Consider the following 17,667-nt stretch of genomic DNA (forward strand, 5'->3'; position numbering starts at 1 on the left):
CCTCTACCAGAGAGAATGCCGCCGCAGACAGTCTCGATGTCTATTCTTTTGAGATTCTGTCGATGTGTCATAGTGGTTCAGAAGCCCGCATGACACTGTGGGCACTAAGCAGTGCTGAAGAATTCTCAGAGCTGAGGGCGGAGCTCTGCTCACAGAGCAACGCGCTGCTCCTTGTCCTCGACGTAGAGAGTAATAACACGTCTGATCAGCTACAGCAGCTCCAGAGAATGCTCCACTGTGCGCAAGCCCAGATAAGACCAAATCGTCAGCCTGCTTTGTTTCTTGTTGCGGCAGTGAGTGCAACACTTGCAACGGCGCATAATGCTCTTTGCTAACCGCAAAACTCCTACCTTCCTTGCTGAGCCCTGAGTAGTAGAGTTAGTCTCTAAGCTCGCACGTCTGGGACGATAAACAAGCCTGCTGCCAGCAACTTCTGTAGAATCAGCAAAGGTAGAAATCTCATTAGCTGCACTGGCTGTACGTACTAGTGCGATTTGCCCCTCAGGGTGGTGACTGGTCTCTGTGGGCTAAAGCTGCGGCAGAATGCCGGCGGTTTGCAGCTGTTCACCGCTGTCGCTTTCTCGAAGTGCAGCCATTCAATACTGCTGGGACAGAGTCCGTGTTGCATCTATTAACTTCAAATACTCCGCATAATGTTGATGATGTGCGCTCGACCAGCCAAACAGGAAAGCGTGAACCCTCCAACACCCTTGATCTACTAACGGTATGTTAGTGCCTGCAATCATACTGGGAGCGTTCGACCCCATCAAAGCTTGGAGCCCCACGCTCTACCTCTCGGGAAAACTTATACTATGTGCTTACCTAGCCCACCCTTTTTTGTCGGTATCTTATTTTTGCATGCACGTAGGAACCCTCAAAAGCTGCAGGATGGCGGGGCTGATGTCTATTTCAAGTGCTAATCGCTTAATATGGCAAATCGATGAGGTGGTATGCGGCAGGCTTCGATGCCGCAGGAAACCTTGTCATGTGGGGACCCCACCAGAGCTCAGATTCTTCATACAGTCTCAACCCCTTCGCAGCTGCACTTCTCTCAGGTTGCTTCAGATATGAGCACACGAAAACAGTTTTGCCGTACAACCTGCAATATTGTGCGGGTGAGCATGCTGTAGCATTTGCATATTCAACTTCACTCATGCATCTGATGCACTTGCGAGTGGGCCTTTTGTTGCTCGAGACAAAAAACCGTCTTCGCACGTTGAAGTGCCTCTGTAATGTATCTGCTGCTCTCTGCAGCTCTTCTAGAGTCTACTGCACTAATGGTGCATGCATCAGTGAACACCTGAACAGTGAACACCTGAATAGTGTTGCGCTGCCCTTGTTAGGTTTGCTCAAACTAATGTTCCGATAAGACTGGACATGCACAATAAGGTCTCACGATTGTGGGCTTGTTCACCTCTGCGTGCTGCTATTAGGCGCTTGGCCCTGTTGACTGGCTTGCCAATACTTCAAGTAGTTCACTAGTGTGCTGAGCGCATCTGACTAATCCGCAGGGGCGGCATTTTGTTCAATCTAGAAACCTAATTTCAGAAACTCGGGAAGTTTGCAAACACAAAAGCTTGCAGTAGCGGTTCTGGCTTAATATCAATTAGTTCCGTAGAATACGAGCATCTCTCGGTATTTTTGAAACAGGGGGAATCGACTGTGAACGGAACAAAGTGCGCTTCGAAGCTTTAATGATTTGAGTAAACATTTTTAAGAAACCATGCTGCCTTCAGAAATGTACGACATAGGTCTGATTATTATGAAGGAAGCAGCAGTTAAAGCGAGTATAACATGGAGATAATGCTTTGCGCATGTAGGTCCTAGCTTGACCCATGCTTCGGAATTAAGGCGTTATGTACAAGAGCATGTGTTTGCAATTTCAAGTCCCCGAGGGCTTTTACAGTGTATTTATTGCTGATGGTTGCGCTGAGACCTGGAAAGCTCTTGCATTTCTTGCAATACCCTTACATTAGAGGGATACTTCTGAACACAGAATTTGTAGTCAGCTGACGTTTTCGATATATGCATAGAGTTCATCTGCTGACAGTTCACCGTGAGCCGAAGGCAGAATTCTGACCGTTTTCCACGCAAACTGTCCTCAGCTACAGGCGTGGCGCCTTAGGGATGTTTTAATGTGGCCCCTAATTCGTTCGATCATACTGTGGCGTTACTATCCAATTATATATGCGGAAGTCGGCAGGTCCGGTGCAGCTTGATGTTCCTCAAATCCTTAGCGACATTGAGCAAGTCTTCTCCTGCTCAGAAACCGTCCTTGCAAGTATAGCTTGCATGGGTGTAAATTCATAAAGGCCTAAACAAAAGCATGCAGACCATGCTCACGACTGCGGATGATATAAGCCCAAGTGCACAAAAAAAAATTAGTGCATGAAACAGAAGAAACAAACGAACACTCAAAGGATGCTAGAACGCCCCCGAAAAAATGTTCTGCGGATTCCCCAACTTAAAGTTTGTCACTAGGCGCGACTCCTGGAGGCGTTGCCAACCATCCAAGGCCTGAATTATGCCCTGAATGATCCTTTGCGCGTGACAAAAATGCAAAAGAAAATGTTGGAGACCCATTTGAACCACAAAGACCTCGGCCAAAGGCCGCGTTAACGCCAGGCTTTTCGGTTGTTGCGTCTACAGAGGTGATAGCGCCTCAACAACGGACAGTGCGCAAATAGAAGCACGCGGTGTCACACCAAAAGACTGAGTGGAAACTGAAGAGCCGATATGAAATAAAGGGCTTCTTTTGGCCGTCAGGAAAACGTTCAACTTCCACGACAAACCCGTGCCATGGCACCTCCGTGGCATCTACAATTGTTAACTGCCAGAAAGTCTCGGGAAGGAAATGTATGGAATCAGTGACATACGGTGGAAATAAAGGAAATTTATGGTAGCAGTGACATACGGTGATAGTGCAGCCGCATCCCCTGCACAAGGGTGGATGCCGTTCTGCCTCTCCAACAGCCTTACAGCTTGCCTTCAGGAATATCATCCTACACCCCTCCCCTCCATATTGAGTAATGATAAAAGGTTTTCTATGCCGCTTGCTCTATTTCTGTATATTTTCGCCGCCGCGAGTGGCATGCCTCTAACGGCCTGCTATGTTTGCTCCGCCCTTTGGCTGATGTGGAGCTATCATTGAGAGGTCTTTGATTTGGGGTGCTACTTTTCTCTCGCAGTCACAAAATGATCATTGAATGCAGCTCACTGAATTACCAGAGGCGCGTATGCTTTCTGTATAGCCAAAACGGAGCCAGTTTTGGACTCTGAAAGTAACACAGCATCACCTGCATCGGTGAACAACTCCCTATGAACGGTCGTAGAAGACGGCTAGATCTTTACTTCAGGTGAGTCATACATTTAGGAAGCCCTCTGCAACGATGTTCCCTTTTTGTAACCTCGGACAAACGACGGTGAGCCGCTCAGGTTGAAAATTTGCTGCTGTTCTCCTCCTGTCCGCAAGGCTCTCAGATGCCGCGGCTCATGCATATTAAATATCGCCGGAGGGATGATTCCCCGCATGAATTCGCTGCAAACTTCGCAGCAATTGCAATGTAGAGGTGACGTAGGGCCCACGGTACCAGAGTACTTCTGGAAGAAAAGGACACTACACAAATCTGACAAACAGTTGGAGCAGGCCTACTTATGGGTGGTCTCACATCTATGTTTCGGGACTTGTACTGTGTGAGTTTCTTGCCACGTGATCGATGCAGGTATTGCACCTGCAAAATGTGGGACGTCACCGGGACTTTTCGCCATAAGCACCCTACAGCCTAACAGGGGGAAGATGTATGCAGACCAGGCAACGCACGATAATTAAGGTAAAGAATAGCTCCAGGCCGGCACATGTTAATCATTGCAAAGGTTTAGTGGAAGGTTTTGCACGCACCGTCGCTCGCCCGCCAGGGGACATCCTCATGTCAGGCCTGAGCAGGCGTAGCCTCAAAAATAAACATTTCGGCTAAATTACACGATTAAATTTGCCCTTTTGCTTATTTCATTGACAATATGAGAATAATACCAGGTGTAGCGCAGCGGCTCGATGAATCTGCAACAGTCAGAGATGTCGGGCCATCCGAAGCCAATCAGTGGCTGCGGTAATGATACTCAGAGACCCAAGGGGACTTGGGGCCGCCTCTTCCTGCTCGTTTTCCCAATGAAAGAACCGTCAAGCAACAAAATTCAACAATTCACGTCCTATGTATGTTTAGGGGCTGGTTAAAAACATAGAAACCGCAGCAGGGTGGGACAGTTTACGCGCAACAGTTGTGCGACGACATGCATAGGCGGTCGTTCATTGCGTTACTGGGCAGCAGCGCCTAAAACGAGTTTCCAGCAGACCATTGAGTCATGTTTATATGTCTCCACAAAGGGATGTGATAGCTGCAATCGTTCTACCACTCGTAGGGGGCCTCGCTTACCCAGGTCCCGCAGTGGCAGCACCTGCATGTCACTTGCACCACTGAATTCGTCGTTTGCATCGTCACCTGAGCTCTGCAGCTCTCATTGTCAGATTCGAAAACAGAGGATCTGCGTAGGGACGAATCGGAGCAACCAGAACTGACAAAAGCGCCTGGGGGAAGATAACGGCCCGCACAGACATTGGCCGTAGTTGTGCACGGACAACAAGTGCAAGAACGGCTCACTGGAGCCGTTAAGACGGCGAACAGTAACGTTATGCTGAGGAAAGTTATAGCGGATAAAGGAACGGTGTCCACCTAGTACAACCACAGATGTCCTGGTGGAGCCTGGCCGCCATCCTAACCCGCGCGGCCTGGGTGGGCGGCTTTCTCTTATCTGTTGTCGTTGGTAAGCACCCAATGTGCTTATTTGCAGTTTTAATCTTTTTTTCTTCTTTTCAACCCCAGCTGGGGCAGTTGTGGCACTCCAACCATTGATACCCTGCTAAGGTCTTCCTCGTTTTTCATAATAATGCGTTTTGCGGACGCAGGTCTTTTATGGTTTTTCCAAGAGAAGCTCGTCTTCTACCCTGCAGGTATTTGCACACGTAGCTTTAGCATTGTGTGATGTCAACGCCGTAGAAGCAAGAGCCATAGGGAGGCTTGTTACAGGGAATACGTGCCCCCTTCGGTGTTTGAGCGGTCATGTTTTGTTCGTAGCGCTTGCTTGACTGTGCCTGTGTGCAGTTCCAAAAGGATATGAGACTCCGGATAAAAATCCAAAGGGACTACATCATCCCGGAGAAAGAAGTGAGACGGCATTTTTCGCATGTTCAGAGACTGCAGCGCCGTGTCAGTTGCACTGAAACGTCTAGCAGAGCTTGCGATTTTCTCTGCTGAACAGATTTACCATATGAAGATGTTTATATTCGGACGAGCGATGGATTAACTCTTCACGGGTGGCTCTTGCGCCAGCCTAACGCTCGACAAGCACCTACCTTCCTTTACTTTCATGGAAATGCCGGCAGTAAGTGCAGTAGCAGCTCTTTCAATTCCGCCTTACTTCTATGTATTTCCGTCGCCATCCTCGTGCCTTTTCATGCCCAGTGCACGTCTCCAGCCCTGTGCCTCCAGTGGGACGGTTTGTAGGGTGTAGGGTCTAGGATTTACGACTCAGTCTATTAAGAGGAAAGCTAGGAAGGACTTCAGCATTGTTTGCCTTCACTGCCACATACGATGGGATTTTTCCTGTTGTAAGCGAGATAGTCTGCAGACTCTCTCCACAGGTAGTTCAGTGTTCATTTTCATCTTTCCAACCCCTCGGTGCCGAGATATTGACTGCGTGGGCTCAGACATCGGATTTCGGCTACCGAATTTGGAGTTGATGTTCCGCATGGTTGGTGTGAATATTCTGATAATATCGTACAGAGGGTGAGCAAGCTTGCTCCTGAATGCACCCAATTGCAACAGCAGTTGCTTGCACGCATCTTCTCCAGAGGAAAAATCGGCTCAGCACGGCATGTGCGTGCCCTCATTTAAATCCCAGTTTGCGGTCGTTGTGTCTTGGTGGGATGCATAGAGCCACGGGTGTTCATCTTTTGGTCGCTCGGCAGCTCATGTTCTTTGTTTCTGTACATGCCTTTTTTGTGTTGATCTGCAGGTATGGGTACAGTGAAGGCTCACCCACGGAGGAGGGCGTGTACACAGACGCGGAGGCCGCCTTAGACTTCCTCTTGGAGAATAAGACGGTTAACAATAGAGATATTTTTGTCTTTGGCCGCAGCATTGGAGGAGCAGTGGCGATAGAGCTTGCAAGACGTAGAAGTGATGAGGTACACTCTCCTAGGGATCCTCCGCTGATCACTCTAAGAATAAATATGCTGCTATACGCAACGAGGCTTTTGCTTGTGCTAGAAGGCTTGAACTCACAACATGATTACGCAACAGTACTATTTTACAAAATAGCATCCTTATGAGGCAAGAACAGTGGAGCGGTATATTGAGGCAGTGGAGTCAACATCATTTGATGGCTGGTTGCCGGCTGCTTCCCCAATCGGTGAGTAGTCATGTTCTTCTTTGCTCTTGAGTCTTCGGCTGTTGGTGCAGTTGAAGGGGATTGTGGTTGAAAATACGTTCACGTCGCTCCTGGAGATGTTGTACATTGTTTTTCCCTTTTTGGGGCCATTCAACCTGCTGGTAAAAGCCGTGCAGGTACGCATGACTCCCCCCCCCGATTCATATGTGCAGAACCTCTCCCTTCCCATTTTTTAGCCTGCAACTATCACATTAGCCGTGAACGCGAAGTTTCAGTTTTTCTGAGGAGCATTCTTCATTGGTTGAGGGTAAAGGTCGTGTATGGCAAAGTACTGTGTGGCTAAGTACTGTAGAGATGATGAAGAAATGACGCAGATTCTCGCAGTGACAAGTTTCTAGTTAGCGTTACAGATCTTTCCTGGCATTTAGCTGAGAGGGAAAAAGGATCTTGTAATAGATACGTGGGCGATTGAAGGGCTGTGACGTCTTGCGGACTGCAGCGCATGTACATGTTGAATGACGAGAAGGTTCGCACACTAACTCTACCTGTTTTATTCATTTCTGGCCGCCAAGACAAGCTTGTACCTCCTTCGCATATGGACGTGTTATACAGTGTACGCTCAACCCTAGTGTACCCTGTCAGGAAAGCTGCTATTGAACAGATGTCGCTGTTCTTGGACAGTTGCTTTTGCCTTTTTCAATATTTCTCTATTTCCTTATCACTTGTGCCATCTTGATTGTTGGGATGGGCGATTCATTTAATTACTTTGTGCACTGGTTTGTTCTGCTCTTCATTGCAGAGCTGTGGTGCGCGTCTGAAGCTGAGAGAAGATGTTGAAAATGGCGGCCACAACGACACGTGGGAAGTTGGGGGTCAAAGATACTACAACAGACTTCGCGAGTTCGTGCAGGTGGCGCTTCCGGCGTCGACGTCTTCTGAAGTCAGCCGTGCCTCGGGGGCCCATTCCACCATCAGCGACACGTCAACAGATGTTTCGTTGAGGCGGTTACAGTGCAGCTCCGCTGCAAAGGAGAAAGCCGTGTGCACATAATTGTTTTGCTACTGCTACTCCACTTGCTTGTGAGTGGCTCTTCCAGTGCTTGTTTCACGACACGACCTGTCCATAAGGCGCTCGTCGGGTATAGTGTACATTCCCCACGTCAGCTGATATGCTTCGTTGGTGCTTCCACTGCGGAGTAAGGACCACCAGTCGTGTAGAACGCACTTCGCGTTCGGCTTCTCAGAGCGTCAAGTTTGACTTGTCATCATTACTGCCTGCTTTCAAGGCAGAATATAAAACACAAGCAGTTTGCTCTCTACAATTCTTGCGGACCCACGGGTGTGTGGCTGTGTGCCCCGCAAGTGGTTGTGAAGCACTGACTTACCTACCCTCCATTATTAAGTGGAGCATATTCTTTTGGTTCTTGATGCCCAGCTGAGACAGCAGTGGAGTGTCTGTGACTGAACTGGCACTCTGCCGACGGTGGAGGTGCAAGCACTCCCCGAATGGGGCGAGACGGAAACTTTCTCCTCTTCCGGCGAAAGTACGGGAAGTACGCGCTTGGGACCCACCTTAATCGGCCACTCGAGAACGGCGAATTTGGTGTTTAGCTGGCTAAAGGGCTAGACAGATTGTGAACAGTTTCTGCCATTTGAGAATGAGACCTACCATTCTGTAATGTGGATGCACAGGTCATGATACTGAGCCCACAAAGCTACGCTGAGCCTAGCTGGGTAGCAGACGTTAACATGGCATATTTGTATACTTTCACATACAAGGTAGTTGAATAGTTAGGCCTTAAACCCAAGAAGAGAGGCCTTGAAGGGCTGCATGTGGACCAGTGAACAAATGCGAGACGCACAACTGCTCGACGTACACATCGTGCGATGGATAAAAGCCTTGCGGTTAGACGGCAATTAGCAATTGAATCCGTGGAAGACATTAGAACATACCATACATTCGCTCATTGTGTTTAGTACATGCCGCGCAAAGAGAACGGTCCGGGCAGTGTGGAGAGCCAAAACAGCTGCATTTCCACTTAACTGTTAACCTAGCCTTCCAACATTTCGTTCCACTAAGAAAAGTTCGCATCTCGGCAGTGATTGTTGTTTTTTATGCTGCATTTGTCTGGCACTTCAACACGGGAGGGGCCTGTAGCGCGCAATGCCGCAAGAGAACAACCTCCCAAGCTTGTAACATTTACTATTCTACATACAAAAAATAATGAAAGAGGCTATAGATAGAGAAACGTGGCTCCTGCTGCAGACTTAGTCCAGCATGGTCTGTTAAAAGCCCAGGGAGAGGGGCTGGCAGTGCCACCGACACTGAAGGGCTCGGCGAAGTTGAAAAACACAGAGACCTCAGTTATTATGCTTTAAATGGGTTACTTGGGTGCCTTTGTCCTTATTGATTTCGTGCGCACCTGCTTAACGAGTTGGGAGCCCATGTAGGGGCGAGGCAAGGCCGCGGTCACTACAGGGCCCGTAGTGAGCTAAGCCCCGCATGATCCTACCTGTGGCTCTGAGAAAGCTAACCAAGATGTAACACTAGGTGGGATTTCGCGAACACTTTAACTTAATGTAAAAGAACGGCGGTAACTGAACCCGCTATTCATGCTTGACCGCGCAGCGCGCAGAGTCTCTGTGCGCTTCATGGTCCGCCAGTGTCAAAATTTGGCCTCACAAAGCAGAGCGGCATCGTTAGTCCCCCACCTTTGTTACTTACTATTAGCCATTTCGATTTAAATACGTTTCAATTGTTTTGCTCAGTTTCATGCACACGCGTTCATGCTTTGTTCCAGTGCTCAGCACTAGAGGCTCATGGGTGTCTGGAGTGTACCATGGGGGCTTGCCAATCGCTCTACGATAGGAAGTACAGGCTGCAACGTCCTATCAAGTTTGAATCAAGATAAGCGACGAAGGGAAGGAGCTTCGTTGGTAACTCCGCTCATGGGTTGCCTTGCAGTCACTAGCAGTCGACGGTTCTCCGCGAAGAGGTGTTCGTAGGCCATTCCCTTCGTCTTCTCTTTCCATTCTAGAAGCCTCAAGATGAGCTACGAATCGCCGTCTACAATACAGTCCGCCCTAAAGGGCAGCCGCGCAATGCAACAATATGCAGGTACTAATGGCACTGCAATACGATTTTTCATAGTTTGTCAGTCAAAGCATGGGGCACATCAATATAGATCTTCAGCACAGGCTAGCTTTTTGACTTGGATTTTGTTTTTTTCATGCAGAGGCGTTCCGGCGAACTACTTCCAAAGTCACATTTGACCCGGGGGGTGCCGCTAGTAGGACTCCACACGAAGCTGCTGCGATTACAACATATGGATAGCAGCTTGCCCTTATTTCTTGCAAGCCTACCTCTCCATTGCTAGATCTTTTGGTGGACTTGACATGCAGCTGTTGATTTATGTGCGGTGCAGTAACAATGCCAAACGAGAACCCCACGTCGGATGGCGCCAATCTTTCTTTGCCTGGAGAAATGCAACCGCCTACAAACTTCGATCGTTTAAAGGATCTTAGCCTACTCACAGGTGCGTGAAGTCTCCCTCCATCCTTGATCTAATATGTTTTCTCCGGCCTAAAGAAGTATGGCGTCATCATTGAAAGGTTGCTTCGTTTCTTTGCGCACCTTGATTGATAGAAAGGGATGAGGCTGAAATTTTCCCCCCGTATCGCCGAAACATCACGTACACCCTGCCGACGTGGCCAGAAACGCAGGAAACAGAACCTGATTTATGGCATCCAAAGAACCCATCGACCATTGCGTGAGCCGTTTGCTCCCTAAAAGGAGGAATTCTATTGCGTTTGGTGCTTCCCTCGCTCTCTCAGGCGTGAGCCTGTTCTCATCAATGATTGAATTGTGCCGCTCTTTCAGCAACTGCCTGCTTGCTTTCTGCATCTTTGCAGGGCCAGAGAGCTGCCTGTCTCGGAGATGTTTTTGGGCGGTGATACGTTGCCAAGACAGTTGATGCCTCGTTTGAATCCCAGTGACGTGCGTCTGCTTGCTGCGGAGACAGAGCAGCTCACGGTACCGTACGTACGCGTGGAGGGTACTTCCGAAAAATATAGATTTTTCCCTTCATCGGAAGAATTGCCTCTGTCTGGCCTCTGGCATGACCCAGTGTCCTTCAGTGATGCAGGAAAGGGTCAAACTGCCTTGAAGTTCAAACCAAAGGGGCCGCAAGAGCCTACTACAACCGACAACTGGAGCCAGCTGCCACCCGACCCCTCTGGACTTCCTATGATGCCTCCGCGGCCGCTTTCTTTATCTGAGCAACAAGCGAAAGAAGCACCAAGGGCGGCTATGCAGTACGCGCCAAGAGATATTGCAGTATATCCAGGAGGTATTCCAATGGACAGTGTAATAGATCTTCAAGAAAAAGCTCTATTCAAGACCTTCGAGGAACCATCTCAAGACATTCTTGTAGAGAATCTCATGTTGGAGGCAGTGCGGCCTGGATTTAAGCGGGGCGTAATCCAGCAGCTTCAACAGCCTACGAACAAGCAGTGGAAGGAACAGAATGAGCGGAGACGAGCAGAGTTCATCAAAGCTGAGGAATCAAAGGCAAAACGTTCACGGCCTCCAGAGCCGCCACAAAAAGCAGAAGCAGCAGTAAAGTCCGCAGGGAACAAGAAGGTAACCTTCGCCCTGCCTGAAGCCTCTAACGAGCAGCAGCGGAGCCGTGATGATTCCAAAGACACTGAGAAAAATCTACAGGACCTAACAAGGCAACTGCGCGCGCTTCAGCGAATGCATCAAAACTGCGAGGCTCAGGAAAATGTACAGGCCTCCACACTGTCTCCCGTCCGAGCATCTGACGTGACATCAGAGAGTAAGGGGGAGGCTGGCAGCGGTGCTTTTGTGAACGAGCTCATAGATCGGTGCTCTTTGAAGCTGAAAACTTTAAAAAGTGACAAGAGGGTCCGTGCAGAAGAGCCGGATCCTAAGAACTCCGCTGTAGCACCGAAGGAGATGGGACGTCCCTCTCGCCTCTTGAGAGATATTGAAGCAGCCGAGGCCCGGAAATACTATGAAGATAGGAACAAATCAGGGTTTGACGTGTTTGACTCACAGCAGCAGAGGGATGGCACCCTATATTTGCCTCAAGCGACTGAAGAGCCCATTTCTCTTGCTTTCGTCAAAGGCGTGCGAGGACTACGCAAGCTTAGAGGTAGACCAAAAGCAAAGCTTCCCCATTCTATGCCGAAGTCGGAGCTCGTATGCCTCTCGCGTTCGCTCTTGCAGGAAGAGTCGAGCGAAGAACAAGACGAGCTAGTCAGTGAAGAGGAGCCTGTGGAACAAACGCTGGAGAAGATTTCAGACCATATTGAGACGCCGTCTTATGAAGTGTTCCACGGCTCTCCAACACCTCTAGAGGATCTTATCGATACGACACCCAGCTTGGAAGGGCTTGCACGAAATTTCGTGCCGACCACGGGATACCCGCATGATTCGACAAAGAATAATTACCCGGCTGCTGTCCCCGCTTATGTATCGCGTCTAAATAAGACTCAAGACAGCAGAATGTCGGTACCACCAGCGGCGGCAGTTCTGTACGCCCTGCCGGAGGAAGCAGCTGGCTCTTCAGTGGTAGAGGCAATGCCGACAGATCCACGTTCAGGCACGTTCCAAACTACAGAAGTTGCTCTATCGAAAATGACTGCCAGGGAAATAAGGAATATTGAGGAACTTGTAGCTGGTGGTTTTGTTGCCCTTCAGCGTCAGACTCACACCGTAGACTATAAGCACACATGGGAAAATGAAAAGATGCGTCTTAAAATGATCGTTAACGAACCAATCCACGCCAGAGATCCGCAGTTCGCAGAGCGACAAAATCAACTCTTTGAAAAATGGAAATACCCCGCCGACGAGATTTCGCCTGGATACTACATCAAGGAAGCGAATTTGGAAGACATTCGCAACTCGATTCTTGCCAACAGAAACAAGCGTTCCATCTTCGATCTCCAGAGTGAGTTACAGCCCCCCTGGGCCATGACCGTGAAGCTCAGCAATTCACGGCGTCTAACAGAGTTTAAACTGGAGATCGCTGAGCGCACTACTCATTTAACCATTAGAATATACTGAATTGAGATAAGCTAAGCAGTCTGCTATGGTACGCAGTATGCATCCTACCCTTTTCGCGTGGAACTTAAGAGCTCCAGAAATCAGAATGCCACTCATTTGAAATATAACTGCCTATTTTCTCATCCTTTCTCGAAAAGATGAGGTGAACGTTGGTCAAATTTCTTCGCGTACAGATGCGCGAATTCTGCCGTGCGTTGCAGAGGCACTGCGAGAGGCAAAGGAACGGGAGGAAGAAGAGCTTCGTAAACGGCGTGAGGCTGAAGAAAATGAAGTTGCGAAGCGTTTGAAGGAGACTCGTGAGAAAGAGCTTATTGCTGCAACCAAAATGCTACAAAAAAAGGAGCCTGAGGCCAAGCCACTTGTTGAACCGAAAGGATCTCTTGCGAAAGAGGGAGAGGCCCCACACGCTGACGAGAAGGAAAGAACCATTGAGGAGCTCAAGAAGGCATATCGGCGACTTAGGAAGCAATCAAAGACAGAAGAAAGATTAACGGAAATGAAAAAGATCAAGAAGCGTATCGCTGAGCTCACAGGACACAAAAAGAAGAAAGAGCAGCAATCCGAAGTAATACATTTGTTGACAAGGCCCACTCTCAAGCAGGAGCATCTGAAATACTCTCTTTAAAAATACGAAGGGCTAGAACCTACATACAGTTTCGTGTGCTGACACATCTGGGGTTTTTGTATGCAGCGTCGACAGGCCTTGAATCCATCGCCCGAAGTCGGCCCGAAGCTGTGGAGAACGGACGAGCAAATTGAAGACGAGAAGCGGAGAGAGCGTGTCAGAGAAATGCTGAAATCAAGGCAGACAGGGGCGGCGGCAATGTTGGCAAAAATAATGAAAGAAGGGGATGTTGAACCTCTCTCCGGGGAAGAAGACCAAGAACCAGCAGAAGAGGGAGAAGAGGAAGACGTGGAAGAAGAGGAAAGTGAAGAAGAATCGGACAAAGAGGACGAAGAGGTGGCGACAGAAAAAGAGAGCGACACATTTAGCATGGAGGGAACGATCTCTTCGGGCTCTGTCAGCAGCTACGAATCAAGAGAATATCCTGTATTCCAACGGTCTGAGTACCACGCACCGGAGTACAAAGCTACACCGGAGAATTTGGAGGAGTGGATGAAACTCCCTGTGGACTACTGCGGCAGGATGCTGCTGGAGACGAAAGAAAATGCAGAGAAGCAGCGGACTCGCGCAATGACAACAGCCCGAATTAAAGCCCCTACACAGCAGCCAGAGCAAGCCAGAATGCTTCTTCTGCTGGAGGCAAGAGGACCTGTAATACTAGTTTATAGTTCAGCTGAGCCCCCAGCTCCAAAAAAGAGATTCAGCCTCGCAGCCCTCTGTAAGAAGGAAAAGCCTGAGGAAGAGCCTGAAATAGCTCCGTTACGGTGGAAATATCTCTGCGCCTTTATGCTAGACAACACAGGAGAAGCGCAGGAAGTAAAACTGGGAAGCGGTAGTCCAGGACAAGTATACAAAGCCATCAGAGTAAATGGTCGAATCATTCCGGATCCAGAATATTCTGCTTCAGAAGATGGTCCGCCACGCTTTACAAAAGCAGAGCTTGCTCTGCGTGAAAAGGCTTATTTCAGCGGCTTCCTCAGTGCAGATACTGATGCGGAAACTGAGGAATGGCTGGTGGTCTTCAACGGACGCAAGACTTTCTTTCGTTATCTCTCTGTATGTGATGGTGCAAATCAGAAGCCCACGTTGCCACTCGTGGCAAGTCTGTGGAGTCCTGGGCCAAGGGAACTTGTCCTTGAAGGAACCCGTTACCATAATGCAATAGACAAAGCCCTTTTTTCCTCATTGAAGGTGCCATACTTGGATGCGGTGTATTGTGGGTGGAGAGATATGGATGGCGACGACCTGGCAGCAACCTTGCAAAATATTTCATGTAAAGTGAGAACGCTGGATCTAACGGCAAACAACTTTAGCTCCGCAGTATTGAAACAAATTGGCGACGTTTGCGTGAAGCTGAAAATATCATATCTTTCCGTATCAGAAAACAACATTTCTGGAGACATGCTTGGAGTCCGGGGTATTGTAGAACTGATCGCAAACCCTCAGCCTCTGTTGTTGGAGATGAGGCGCACAGCAATGACGGACGAAGACTGTGCCCATATTGCCGCAGAGCTAGGGGACGTAAAGCAGCCTTGTTCACTGCCAAAGACAATTAACGTGGGAGAGAATGACATATCTGTGGGAGGTTTGAAAGTTCTTGCTGCATCTGTCGCAAGAACGCTCCCCCGCTTAAGGGCTCTCTGTGTTCCAAATATACCTAGTGTTGGTCCGAATGAAGTAGCGGAAGCTCTTAAGGCAGTGCCAGATATGCGCCCGGCGCAGCTATCTACAGACGATCTCCTTTTTCCTTTTCGTTCTCTAAACGAAAGAGAGCTGCCGGAGAAGTGTCTGTCATTGCCTGCCACTTTCAGTGGCAGACTCTTTATGGAGAATGGCAGTGTGGCCACTGGAGCCAATGACCCAGAGCCAGTCTCCCAATTGTGTTTAGCTTTTTTCGAGCTCAGGGGTCCTGCGCTTTTCTGCTATAGAACGCCAACGAGGTCGAATTCTCCGTCTCCTATGGCGGGCCGGAAGTCACCGAATAACGCGCTTTCACCCTTTTTCGGGGACGGGCTGGAAGGCATTTTCATTTCGTCTGCCACGATCTCAGGTTTAAAACTTACTGCAACGGGGAAAAAAATTGTGTCTGCCGATCTTGTTTCGAAAGACAAATCTGAGACGTGGGTTCTTGAGGGAGAGTCTGAAGACTATGTACGAGAATGGTTCAGGGTGCTTACACTCAGGTGCGCAGCAGTCTCCACGAAGTCGGTGTTTTTCTGTACGTGGTGCTGGTTTTGTTCCTTACGTGTCTCTAATTTATTTGCCTTTTGACAAGTGTCAGCTTTTTTTTTCTTGTAGAAAGAAAACGTCACCGCATGTGTCTGCATGTCATTCTCTTCATTTTCTGGACAGCGAAGAAGCGTTGTTCACAATTGCATTAATGCATAGACAGGAGATCTGAGGTATTCAGAAGTGTTTTCGTACTAATGTTCTCTGATTTGTCTCAGGCAAGCTGGTGTGGCTTGCAACACGATTGCGAGGAGCAACCTTGAAGCACTCCATCCGGGTGTAGGCCAGTACTGCAGCAGCTGCTTTAGGCGAAGCTTAGAGCTTGGCGGTCGTCCATTGGCTGTTGGGCAGTTTATGCGCCTCTTCTCTGCTGTGGCTGAAGATTTTCGTCTCCAAAGCGTGGACATGAGCAATATGAAGTTGGGCAGCGAGGCGCTGCATTGCTTTCCAAGCTCGGCTTTTTCCAAGAGTGAACTCACGCTTCTCGACTTGTCTTTTAATTCCATAACGCCGCTGGAGGACATGAGCGGCGTTGTGGCGTTCTGCGGTAGCGCGGCGAAATGCGCTCGGCTGGTACTAGACGGGAACAACCTCGGTGACACTGAGTTAGCTGCAAATTTCGTCTTCAATCTTCTTGGATTGCGCGTTGAACAACTGTGCCTCAATAAGTGCGGTCTTGGCGACGTTTTTGCCGAGGCATTGTGCAAACGCGTGGTGGCGGAGACAAAGCGATTCCCATTCGTCTCGGTTCTGGAGCTTCAGTCGAACAAAATATCTCAAGGTTGCATGAAGGAACTTTTAAACGCCTTAATAGGTCGTTCTCCTGGCCTTACGAAGATTAGCTTGTTTGGTAATGGATTCGATACCATTGGCCCATTCAGCCGCCGCGTAGCCACTGATTTCACAAAGACTTTCCGCGAGGTACCCTATCGACAGGTACCGTACGGCCGTCGTCTTGTTAAGAAGCCACCGAAATCCAGACCGCCGGAAATAAAGGCAAGTCAGCCTTCAGAGAAGCGAGATGCTGCAGCACCAGAGGCCCAGAACTCTGGAGGAAAGAAAGATCCTCCTCAAGCTCAAACCGAGGCGAAGGCTGCTCCAGCCACAACCCCGAAAGCTGCTCCAGAGGGCAATTGATAGGTTCCGCAGTTCCGGAGCTCTCTTTGGCAGGTGCTACGTATTTTCGGAAGCGAGGTGGGTGGCTGTGGCTCCCGCGATCTGCACTTTATGCTTTTGTGTCGCCAGAGCTGCGCCCTTTGTCCAAGTGACTTTGGCATAGCTTGTTGTCCCGAGCCATTTGAAAGGCCAGTGGGAAGGTCAATTGTTGAGACTTGCGCAGAAAGGGAAACTCATCATAGCTGAGCAAACGGTGTGAAGTCCCTTCTGCACGCGATTTTTGAGTTCGGCTCGGCACCGCCCCCGAAATTAAGCCATGAGCGTTCAGTGCATAGCAGCATGAGACTGTGACAGTTTGCGCGGCCGTCGAAGTGCTTCAGTGAGCAAACACTTCATTCCTTACGCTACCATACGGTTGCGTTACCTATTTGGACACTGTTATAATAATAGCCATATACTGCCAACCGCGAAGCCCAGCTCAGCCTTTGAGTTCGAAACTCTTCCCAAACTGTTCTGACGCCTCGAATGAGTGTAACGCTCAGGTCTTTTTTGGATAAGTATACATATTTTTTGTAATCTAGATACCCGCCGCACGAAAATCATCTGATGCAACTGAAACTTGGTATCCGTGTTCTACAGAGAGTGCTTACGGAGCTAGGGTTCGTCTCCGCACAGGTGTCTGGTGGGCATATTCTTTTCCAAGGGCCGCAGTGGGCTTTTTACTAAATGGCTGCCGTTTTCTTTTAGTATTTCCCTGCATGTTCGGAAATTCATGGGCATCGCAAGAGATGTGTCTCTGCACGTGCTCCTGCATCCCCCCGTAGCTCTGTGCCGCAGTTCTTCGTTCGGCTCCTCGCATATCCCTTATTTTTTGTTTGCATAGATCTATCTATATCCATATAAAGGACAGGGTAGCACATTTTTCAAAGAAAAGGCAACTAAGCTGCCGCTACGGGTGTATGTCGGGCAGCATCACGGCGAGAGCGCTGCCTGGAGCTCTCCGCCGACGCTAACTCGGCTTGTACAGCGAAACAATAGCTATAAACTTTTGATTGATATAATGACTGAAAAAGTACATTATCTGTGATTTTGGGGCAAAAGTACCTCTGCTCTGCGGCGGTTTGAGCGTGCAGACGAAGAAGTGACACTGTGGGGTGGCCGC

The 17,667-nt window shown here is 49.1% G+C and overlaps 2 protein-coding genes across 2 annotated transcripts; both read left to right on the plus strand.

Annotated features, from left to right (window-relative positions):
* Positions 1–4,742: 4,742 nt before the first annotated feature.
* Positions 4,743–7,495, plus strand: ENH_00042890 (phospholipase/carboxylesterase domain containing protein, putative; the record flags this gene model as incomplete). The annotated part of the gene is made up of 9 exons (XM_013585286.1): positions 4,743–4,818; positions 4,961–5,005; positions 5,157–5,219; positions 5,314–5,436; positions 5,762–5,840; positions 6,070–6,241; positions 6,516–6,620; positions 6,944–7,057; positions 7,244–7,495. The coding sequence occupies 9 exons, from the start codon at positions 4,743–4,745 to the stop codon at positions 7,493–7,495; spliced, it is 1,029 nt and encodes a 342-aa protein (XP_013440740.1).
* Positions 7,496–9,546: 2,051 nt separating this feature from the next.
* Positions 9,547–16,526, plus strand: ENH_00042900 (hypothetical protein, conserved; the record flags this gene model as incomplete). The annotated part of the gene is made up of 8 exons (XM_013585287.1): positions 9,547–9,562; positions 9,681–9,734; positions 9,870–9,980; positions 10,091–10,214; positions 10,357–12,419; positions 12,736–13,100; positions 13,227–15,343; positions 15,608–16,526. The coding sequence occupies 8 exons, from the start codon at positions 9,547–9,549 to the stop codon at positions 16,524–16,526; spliced, it is 5,769 nt and encodes a 1,922-aa protein (XP_013440741.1).
* Positions 16,527–17,667: the final 1,141 nt, after the last annotated feature.

This window comes from Eimeria necatrix, genomic scaffold (genome assembly GCF_000499385.1).
Source record: "Eimeria necatrix Houghton genomic scaffold, Enh_scaff31, whole genome shotgun sequence".
Lineage (NCBI taxonomy): Eukaryota > Apicomplexa > Conoidasida > Eucoccidiorida > Eimeriidae > Eimeria > Eimeria necatrix.